General features: G+C 48.3%; 1 protein-coding gene across 1 annotated transcript; it reads right to left on the bottom strand.

Moving 5' to 3' along the window:
- Positions 1-3,137: 3,137 nt before the first annotated feature.
- Positions 3,138-5,583, bottom strand: GSC (goosecoid homeobox). Its single transcript, XM_074821577.1, is given in 4 exon segments — positions 3,138-3,465; positions 3,932-4,191; positions 4,389-4,812; positions 4,815-5,583. Coding segments are annotated over 4 exon segments (1,155 nt in total). The 5' UTR covers positions 5,133-5,583; the 3' UTR covers positions 3,138-3,312.
- Positions 5,584-10,841: the final 5,258 nt, after the last annotated feature.

The following is a 10,841-nucleotide window of genomic DNA, read 5'->3' on the forward strand; positions in this document are numbered from 1 at the left end:
ATAGATAAGTGGGTTTTTCTGTCATATTAAATCTTCTGAGAACCGGTTTTGACAAAGATGCAAGGTTGTAAATTGCAATGGAGGAGACACAGACAAAACAAAACAAACAAACAAATCTCTTTTGGAGATTTTAAGGAGTTCTTAGACAAGTGTTAACAACCACAACCACAACCAACTCTTTCAAAGCCCCTTTGTTAGAACAGAACCTGTTGGAACATAGCACATACTCAGATCCCTCGCTTCGCCTTTCCCCTACTGCACCAATAGAAAGAGAAAATAATGAAAGTTGTTACATGGCATTTGCATTTCAGCACGTAGGAATTCTCCTAAAATAAAACTCCAGACCAACACCTAGAGACAGATTATGCCAACCAAACAGTACAAGTGAATGAGAGATTTTCTTATTACAATCATCCTCATGCTTTCAATCATTTAATTTTCTACTGTTGTGATCCTTTTGATGCAATCTTCTTACTACTTTTCAGTTATCAAACTCTTCCATACTGCATAGGATCTGATTTCACAATGTAAAGAAGATAGAATGAAGCCTTTACGCTTTCAACAAACACTAGGAAGAAAAAGAATGAGACAGCTACTCCTACTGTCTAATGGCACAAATACTATTTTTAGTAAGTAAGCTAAAGCTTTCAGGTCAAGATTAAAACTGCTTTTCAGTTAGATTTTAAAGTGATATTATTAACTCTAATAGGTCTACATCTACATACAGTAATAAGAATAGATACCCATGACTGCACGATCAGGTTCTAGTAATCAAGTTTATAGAAAACTCAAAAATTAACTCAGACTAAGGTATAACATGATTTAAAATCAATTAGTGGTGACTTCATCACAATCCCATGCATAGAAACGTTTTTGGAACACCAGGTTTTGATTCTTACATCATATCACATACTCCCACATAACAAAAAGTTCTAAATAAATCCATAAATTGGCATGTTCGGTGACCTGGAGCTTCCGTGGTTCTCGAGCAACTTTCTCCCATTGGAAAAGTCTAAAAATCTCTAAAGATACGGACTACAACTTTAAGTAACTACTACTGGTTATCAGAAACATATTTAAAGCCCACCCCTTTCAAAACCAGAGCCAGTTTAACTCCCACGTTCAATTACGCAGGCTAAAATCCTTAATAGTGACTTCCAAAATTACCACCCCACACACAAAAATGCAAAACAAAACAAAGCCCTACCAAGCTCCCAGTGTGGCACTAAGGATATTTAGACATGGGAAGTAAAGAAAATATATAAGCATTTGCAAAATCCTGGGCAATATTATCCTTAGACCTGGCTTTTATTTGCAAATTAAGTATGCACTTTAAAACCTAACAATGACTAAATACAGAGGAGATGACATGAAAATTTCACTGAGACTTCCTGCATATAACATAACAAAACATGTATTTTGAAAACTAGTTTTCAGTAATTTGAAAACTAATTTTTAGTGCTACTGGGTTGTAATTCAATACAGTTTACAGAGATCACATATGCACCCGTAGCAATAGGGTAGTATCTCCAAAATGCAATAGGTCTGTGGAGCCAAACCATGATATATATCCAACAAGAAGAAGAATCCATTTGCCTTTCCCCTTCTTCCTCTTCTGCGCTAAGGAAAAAGAGGCTAAATTTCTTCTTCTCTTCAAGAGAGCAGTAATGATGAAACTGTAAGCCCCCTAAAGGACTGACTCATACAAAACCACACTTAATTTCTTCCACAGCAGCTGTTCCTATGGTACAGGGAGAGATTGCTCAGAGAGAGATATACCACATCTATGTGGAAACACAGGTACATTAAGAAATGTTATCTGAGCAGACAGGTACTGAAATTGGCTCTATCACACTAACACCTGCAATACACATCATGCTACAACACCCATAAGAAGCTGGATATATCAGGAAAGGGAGGAAAAGCACAAGGACAAGCAACACAGCAGTTGACCCTTTCTAGGAAGAAGCAATGGTGAGCACATTTGTATAAGCCGGTTTCTTGCCTAAACTACACAAGCTGAGTAGATACAGGTGAGTTTAGGCATTGGCCATAATTAAGGAAAGTCAGCTTACTACCACTTAACTTCTGAAATGGAAGGCACAGCATGGAGACTTCTAGCCAGAGGTTTTCTGCATTGGCTTTACACCTTCGGGTCATTTGTTTTAAATGTATAGACAGTCTTTGTAGACAAGGAGAGGGAAAGATCTTTCTAAAGTCAGCATGGGGAAACTGTGCTGGCTCTGCTCTGGAAGGATGAGCACTAAGAGTTGGGGAGTCACAGGAAAAAAAGCATAAGGAAAATTCATGTGAATTTTACAGGGGGAATGAACGTCTCTTCTACGAGGCCCTCATAGAGAGAAGAGTAAAATGAGACCGGGCTGTCACCGCTTTCCTATTTGCAAAGGTGCTGCCTCAAAGGGGAGAAAATCGCCATTAGCATCTTCCTGTGAAACATCCCCAAAAGCAGCACACGAGGGCTCGTCCTCCCCTTACGCGGAGTTCAAATGACAATGGCTGAAAATTATTAACAGCAATTTTGAACCCCGAAGTAGCGAGATCGCTTTTCTAACCGGGGACCAAAGCAAACGCTTTGGAAACTCGACAGGGCACAACTGCAGCGAGAGGAAGAGAAAAGCGCAAGGAAAGAGGACAGGGGAACAGGAGCGCGGCCGGACTGGCGTTGCCTGCGCGTATTTCCGACGGGCATCGCCTCCAGCTTGGCGGGGCGGGCGGGCGGGCGGGCGGGGCGGCGGGGCCCGGTGAGCGGACAGCCCGGTCCCGCGGCGGGCGGCCCAGCGAAGAGCTGCGGCGGGGCGGAGCGACGTTTGCTCCGGCCTCGGCGGGGTTGCCCCGGCCTCCCCCATCGGGGACGGGACCGGCCCGACCGGGTGTCCGCCGCCCTCCTTGGGGGTGGCCGATCCGCCATCGCTCCTCGGCCTGCAGCGAGCGGGTGGCCAGCGGGCCCGGCGGACAGCGCACTGCCCGCCGCTTGCTCGGAACTAGGCGAAACCCCCTTAAATAAGTAACTGCGCCGGCAAGGCCGCCCCTGGCCCCCGGGGAGCGCGGCACCGCCGCTCTCCTCCTCTCCTCTCCCCTCTCCCCGCGGTGCAGGGGTGAACAAACGCGCCGCCGTCTACCTGTGCAACACCTCCGCAACACATTTTATTTACACGAAATCAGCTCGGGGCATTGTACATTATATACAGATATTTTCCCCCTCCGACAAGGCAGAGCTTGTGCAAGATGAGTAGTATCCTCTGGAGCGTATCCGACAGTCCACGGGAAACGTTCCCCCCCCCCCGCGAGGTATCAGCTGTCGGAGTCCAAGTCACTTTTCCCGTCCTCTTGTCTCTTCTCCGGAGACGTTTTAGACGCTTTATTCCATTTTTGTGCGTTTTCTGACTCCTCCGAAGATGATCGCTTTTGCCTCCTCCACTTTGCCCGGCGGTTTTTGAACCAAACCTATTACGGAAAAAGAAATTAAAATATTAGGGGGGAAAAAACAAACAAACAAACAAACAAACAAACAAAAAAACCACAAAGATACGCAAACCGGCAGCCCGCCCTCCCCCCTGCCTCGCCCGGAGCCGCTCGCCGCCGCGGCGGGGCCGATGTGCGGCGGCCGCGCTCGGGCCGGGGGGAGGCGGAGGGAAAGCGGCCGCTCGCTGGGAAAGGCTGAGCGTGTTCAGGAGGCACGACCGCCTCTCGACATTTGCTCACAGCCGTGGGATCGGCTCGGCCAGCCGCCCCCAGAAGGACGCTTGGAAATAATAACGAAAAGCCTCCCCTCTCCCCGCCGCAAACCTGTTGCTCCCCCCCGCCGCCAGCTCGCCGCGGCCGGGCTGGAGCCGCACCGAGGTACCTCCGGTCCGAGCGCGTTTAAATGCGGAAGGGGGAGGGTGGAAGGGGGGGAAGGAAAGCAAAATACCTCCACTTTTTCCTCTCTTAAGTGCACCCTTCTGGCCAGCTGTTCCCTGGTGCCCACGTCTGGGTATTTCGTTTCCTGGAAGAGGTTTTCCAGCGCTTCCAGCTGCTCGTCAGTGAAGATCGTCCGATGCCGTCTTTTTCGCCTGCAGTGCAGCTGGTTCAGTAACTGCAGCTCCGTCCGGGACAAAGTGCCCACGTTCATGTAGGGCAACATCTGATGGGGAACAGGGGACATCAGGACTGACCCAGTGCCCTCGTAACCTACGGACAGACAGACGAGACGACGACAGGCTTTGCATGAGATCGCTGCTCCCCCCACCCCGAAAAAAAGCTCCCCCACCCCGCCCCGCCGTCCACCCGCGCTCCTGCGGGCCGCCAGCTCCCCGCCACCCCCTCCCGCCCCGCGGCTGCGGGAACAAAGAAAGCCCGTTCGCCCCGTCCCGCGCGGGGCCGCTTACCTGCGGGGGGGACGCAGGAGCACTGCTGGGCGCCCAGGGGCGGCACGGCCCCGCAGCACGAAGGGCCCACGGGGGACGCCGGCACATGCAGCTGCCCGTAGTAGTAGTTGTTGTAGCCGAGCCGAGATCCGGTGACCGCGGGCGGCAGCGCGGAGGCGGGTGCCACCGCCCGGGAGTAAAACCCGCCGTAGTCGGAGGCGCTGCCGTAGAGCGAGTCCCCGTGGAGGCCGGGGAAGACGACGGGCGCGGCGCTCGGGGGCAGCAGCACCGAGTCCTTGCAGCGAGGTCTGGCCGCCAGGATATTGTCGATGCTGAACATGCTCACAGGCATGCCCCAAACCGTGCCGGGGCAGGGCAGCGGGACCGGCCGGGGCGGGGGGGGGGAGGGGGGGGAGGGAGGGTAGGGAGGGTAGGTGGTGGTGGCGGCGGCGGAGGCTGTGGTGGGGGGGGTGGGGGGGAAGGCTGGAGAGACACGAAATCGAAACTTTTCGGAGAAATTTTAAAAAGGGAGCGGAGCGAAAAGAGCGGAGCGTTTTCCGAGGGCAGCTTGCGGGCAGAGTGTGCGTGTGTGTCTGTGCGCGCGTGTGTGTCTGTGTGTGTGTGTCTGTGCGTGCGTGTGCGCAGGATCCACCCCTGGAACTTTCCCCCCTCAACTCTCGCCTGTTTACTGATCTCAACCCAGAGGGCTGCTCGGAGTATAATCCATCTGAACCTCTTCCCTTTTTTATACCCAGGCGACGTCATCCTGGATTTAGTTCCTGGTAATATGCAGATGACAAACAAAACCAGATTTGATTTTTTTCTTTCTCCCCCTTTTTGGTGGGGAAGAGGTGGGGGTTACACAAAGGAGTGAAAGGAGCCCAGGTCTGTGTATTGAGAATTAATGAAATTAACGTAATCCTTTCCATTAGTGGGCTTTTCTGAAAGGCCCCAGATTCAGGCTTGATCTCTGCTGCACCGGCTAATTGCCCAGGTTAATCTTATTAATGCCATTGTGCTGAAGTGGTTAGCAGCTCCTAGCCTTGTCTATTATGCACCTACTTTGCTCGTGTTAGTTCACATTAGTGGGTGCGATTTCCTCTGTCTGAAGCTCGGATTCATTATTTATGCTTCGAATTGGTTAAGAAGCACTTTTCAAAAAAAAAAACAAAAAACTGCGATACAACCATGCAACTGCCCCCTCCAAGTGTTTCTGTAGCAGGGTTTGAATATTGCGTCCCCCGGCTCGGAGAACTGAAAGGGCACTGAGGAGTACGCGTTCCTCTGATTTAAGCTTTATGCAGTGAAGCAACAACGTCTTCACTGAGTAAATGAACTTTTTTTTTTTTCTCTTTTCCTAGATCACCTGGCGGAACGAGGACGCGTGAATGTTGTAAACTTTTTTTTTTTCCCCCAACAGATTCAGATCCAGACAGGTATCACTTTTTTTTTTTTTTTTTTTTTTTTAAACAAGCCAGGAGGTGGAAATGTTAAAGACCAGTGCCATCTCAAATACCCGGGTCTGGTAGGTGTTCCGATTTGCTTCCGATCCATCCTGGTGCTTTTTTCTTTCTTTTTAAGGAAGAATCTTTCCTTTTCTAGCTTAGAAAACAAAGCCTCTAGAGTTGCAATGATACGGAGAACTTTATATTTTGCGTGTTCCGTGAATTTAAAATGGAGCAGTTTAAAGTCCCTAAAACTCTTCCTATTAAGACGTTTGACTCTCTTGGTAGCTGGCTCTTGTGATTTGCAGAACACTTCGTCTGTCACGACTGTCACTGGGAATCCACAGGAGGTGAACTGAATAAGATTAGACTATTTACCCCATCAGCCCCCCATCAAAGAAGGTAGGAAATTGTGCGCATGAAATGAAAACAAGCCGTTAGGGTCCGTTTACGAAGAACACATTATTTTTCCTCAACAAAGAATATCCTCGTTAGCGCTTACTCGCACTTTATCCTTCCTTTCTTCGATGTTCCAGGGTTTAAAACCGCATCTGAGAATGATCTAAACCAAAACTCTATTTCTAGCAAAAGACTCGTGTAAACGTTAAAGAACGCCAGCACTTAATTCTCACTTTATTGATACATCGCGATGTGACTGATTACCAGCATGGTTGCCTTTACCTCAATTTATTTGCCGATCAATTTCTTTCTGCCTTTGGCATTTAGACCTGAGCTTCATGCAAATTTTTCAAATTTGATGTAAAGTGAAACTGTCTGACAGAGGGGTGGGGTTTTTGTTAGATCTGGGATTTTTCTGTTGTTGTTGTTGTTTTGAGGGTCTTCTCTATTCTTTGATTGTTTATTTGTTTGTTTGTGGCTGGGTTTCGGGCGCAGTTTGGGGTTGGTTTGTTGGGGTTTTTTGGTAAGTAATTCCCTGGGTGCAGCTCGGTCAGGCTGCCCGCCCAGCAGCGCGCTGCTTAATTCCGCCATCGGGATGCTCGTTCACGTCCTCGGCGGCTCCGCGGCAATGCGCGGCACCGTCTCCCCGGTGGCCTTCGCGGCCCCCGGCGGTGCGCGGGGCTTCGGGCCAGCCGGGCTTGGAGCCCCCGGGGCAGCCAGGCCCGAGAAGGGGGGGGGGATGCCGCGGGGGGGCACGGCCGGCTCTCCCACTGGCGAGGGCCGGGAGTCTCTCCGCCGCGGTGCCCTGGGGGTCCCCGCGAGGAGCGCCCCGCCGGGCCGCGGCTCCGGGGGTGCGGCAGCGCGGGACAGGGCTCCCCGCGGGGCTCCGCGGAGCCCGGGCCGCGGGAGGGAGGGAGACGGGCGGGCGGCAGGGACAGCACTCTGCCCCCAAATTGCCGTCCTGCGGGGAACCGAGTAACCCCGCCGAAGTCCCGCTCGTGCGGAGGCCCGCGGAGGGGGGGGGGGCCCGCCGCTGGGGCCGACTGCTGGGGTGCTTACAGCATCACTTGCACCGGGATTTCACCTCCGCGCCTGGCCGGCTTCTCCCAGGCAAATGCGGGGCAGAAGGGGGCACCGGGGGGACCTCGGCCCCCCGGGCTCAGCAGGGGCAGGGCAGGGGCCGGGCACACGCCGCCCGGGCCGTGCGAGAGCTCGGCTCCCGGCGAGGGTTTCGGTCGGGAAGGCTCCGCGAAGGATGATCCACCACGCTGCAGCGTTTACCTTTATTCCTAATTTAGAGATTATTTTTTCAAATAACTTGCCACCCCCGTGGGGAAGTTCTCTTTTGTTTTGTTTTAATCTCGGTAGTCCCGCCGCGAAAACCCCAGTTCTGATACCCGCTTCGCGAAACCTGCTCTCGGAGTTTCTCATTTCGCATCTGCTCTTCGCCAACCTTGCAAACGTAAAATTGCGTTAAACAAACAATCAGTTGTCACACAATGTCGGGATGAAATTGTAATAACAAATGAAACGCAAGCAAATTGTGCTGCATAGTGTTGCTAAGCAATTGTTTGTTACTGGAGGGTAGTCACAGCATGGGTTGAAAGAGAGATCTAAAGAGGCGCATAGCACCGGGCAGAACAAGCTGTTAGGTATGAAATAAAGTAAACACTGCACTGATTTTCAATATTATTACCCAAACACGATTTCATACAAAGCAATCACCGTACACAAGTCTATGAAAATGCGCTTGTCGAGAAATCGGCCGGGTTTTTTTATTTTAAGGCATTAAGGAATAATTCCGGGGATGCGAAACGCGCCGCCTGCCCGGCGCTGGCTCGGAGCGGCACCCAGGGCTGCGGCGGGGCCCCGCCAGCCGGGACCCCGGCTGCAACCCCCAGGAGCTGCACCCCCTCCCCGCCGGCCGGGACCCCGGCTGCACCCCCCGGGAGCTGCACCCCCTCCCCGCCGGCCGGGGCTCGCTCTGGGCGCAGGGCCCCGGCCGAGGCTCCCGCCCGGCGCGGGGAGGGGGGAGCGCTGGGGTGAATCAAAGTTTTTTGGTGGGTCGCCGGCTGCGAAACCCTCTTGGAAACGGCGCCCCGCAACACATCTCTCACGTACCAATGCCATCACCCTTCAGCCTTCCCCACGTTTGTTTCAAATTGATTGCATCATTACTTCACCACCACCACCCCAAAAAAAAAAAATCACACAATGCAAAATTACGGTAATTTGTTCCCAGAATAAACTTATCTTGAACTGATTAGGAAAGTCAGTCATTTGAAAACGAGGCAGAAACGCGCTTTTTCCTGAAGCTTCCCTCTAACAATATCAGCTTCTAAAGTTTTCATTCATATAAACTTTATTAATGAAGATCTTTTATTTAAATGTCAAGGGGATTTGAAATTTAGAGTAAATTATGAAGCATGCATGTCTTGCCAAGTCATGGGTCAAATGCATTTGTGAAAAACTGCTAAAAGAGCATATGGTTTTGAATTTTTCTACAATGACTAGTGTTTAAATAAATTGCTTGTACTGCTTAACTTCATGTATAATTTTGACAGAAATTGGCCTATAGCCTTTTGATATGTAAACATTTCAGGCTTTTATGCGGTATAAAAAGACACTTGCTTTTTGGGATCAGCTAAAGCAGTCACCCTGTAATTCAGAAAACTGGCACCTAACATTACATTCTTGCTACATTTCAACTTTCAAGTGGCAGCATAAAGGGGGAAAAGAGAAGGGACATTTCAAAAGCAATGTCCAATTGGAATTAAAAACTGCAAATGAGGTGAGAATGTGCCACTCGTTATCTGATTGAAATGGATAAACCATAGCACTAAAGAGAATTCTCTGTCTTGTTTTCTAAAAAACAGCAGACGAATCAGTGAAAACAGACTTCAACGTAGCACAGACCTGACTTGCATGTCAGATTAATGCCTTAGAACAAAATCTGTCTAAAGTATAAATAGGTGTGATAAAGAAAACCCAGATATCCCTTCTGAATTCTATCAGTTGATTCTCTTTTACAGACTATCTTGGTCTGTAAAAATTAAAACGGACTTTTATATATGGAATATTAGATAAGATGTATGTAAATATACCATAACCCTTTGAATTGCCACTTAGCTAGTTGCGTGTTCACTTCCATGTCACCATTTCCTAAGTCTTTTGCAGGTTTTTGCTCCAGCAAACATCCCACTGACTTCAATGAGTGTTTGGGGCTTGGTTGTTTTGGTTTTTCTCTTGTGAGGAGGAGAATAGAACTCGCAAAGGGCTTCAGGATACAGTCCATAAAAGTTAGTGGAGTTGCTCGGTTTTAAGTCTCCTTAAACTGAAATGATTCTGTACGTGTATAAAGCCACCAAGCTACTGAATAAATCCATTTATTACTAATATATCTGTCTCACATAAATAAACCTCCTAATGTTGATTGGATGGATAAGCCGAGCCCAGTGCTAGACAGAACAGGACCTGGATAGTTGCCTGGTGCCAGACAGCTCAATATGTTTATTTCCTGTGTGCTTTAGCTGGGACTAAGTTGAAGTCAGAAAAAAGTTTAAATGAACTATATAATTTCAATCTGTTACTGTAGTAACATTCATATTTATTGTATATGTCAGTTTGTCATACACAGAGTTCTCAAGATACACTACCCCTTTTGTTAGTGGTCGGAGGTGATTTTTTTCAGAATTGTAATGAGTCAACATAGACACATTCTGTTGTAGACAATTCAGATGCTATAACAATTTAAAAGCTGGTATGGATTGAGTCTGATGTGATATAATCTGATGAAGAAAGTAGAATCTCTTAAAGGTTTCTGTGGATGTGAACAAAGACAAAAGAGAGGTTTTTTGCAGGTTTCATGTGTATTCCAATAAACCGCATACTTGGCAAGCAAGGAGATATAACATTAGTGATTAGCAGGAAAAAGACTTTTCCTCTAAACAGAGGAATCTACATCTAAACTGTGCAGATCATTGCGAAGAAGAATCTTTTAAAATAATGCATCTTTTCAAGGGGACAGTGGGAAAACACTTTGGGTCCTTGACTGCAATTGCAGGAGTCAACAGGAGGAAGTCCTGCTGCTTGGTAATTTTGCTTTCCATCAAATGCATTTTGAGTGAGATACTTTACTCGGAGTTATTGTGATCAAATCCTTTTAAGCTCAGTAAAGTGGAATAATCTGGACATCTACTTTAAGAAAAAGTTTCATGCCAAAGGATGTGCTGTAGAATCTGACACCGCGGAAGTCTGCTGCACACACGACTGACCCAAGTTTTCAGAGTTTCTCTATGGCAGTACAGCCAACGGTCAAAATTTCTCCTGCAAATTGAACCATACTGTAACAGTGTGCTTACAAGCTTCCAAGACAAGGTGGCTCCACTCTAACCTTAGTACTTTATTTTTTTCTCTTAAGGGTGAATAATTCTAATTCCCCATGTTATACACACAGTCACATATAATGGTGCATAGGTAGATATATATGTGTATCTAGTCCCTACATATAACTTGCATAGGCTGTGCTCATTTTAAGGATCATTATGTTATTAGATCTCTTTTTATGCCAGGTTTTATACTGATATAAGTACAGCAATTTTAAAAAAAGCGAAAAAACAGCTTTCTTGAT

Source organism: Strix aluco, chromosome 4 (assembly GCF_031877795.1).
Source record: "Strix aluco isolate bStrAlu1 chromosome 4, bStrAlu1.hap1, whole genome shotgun sequence".
NCBI classification, from domain to species: domain Eukaryota; kingdom Metazoa; phylum Chordata; class Aves; order Strigiformes; family Strigidae; genus Strix; species Strix aluco.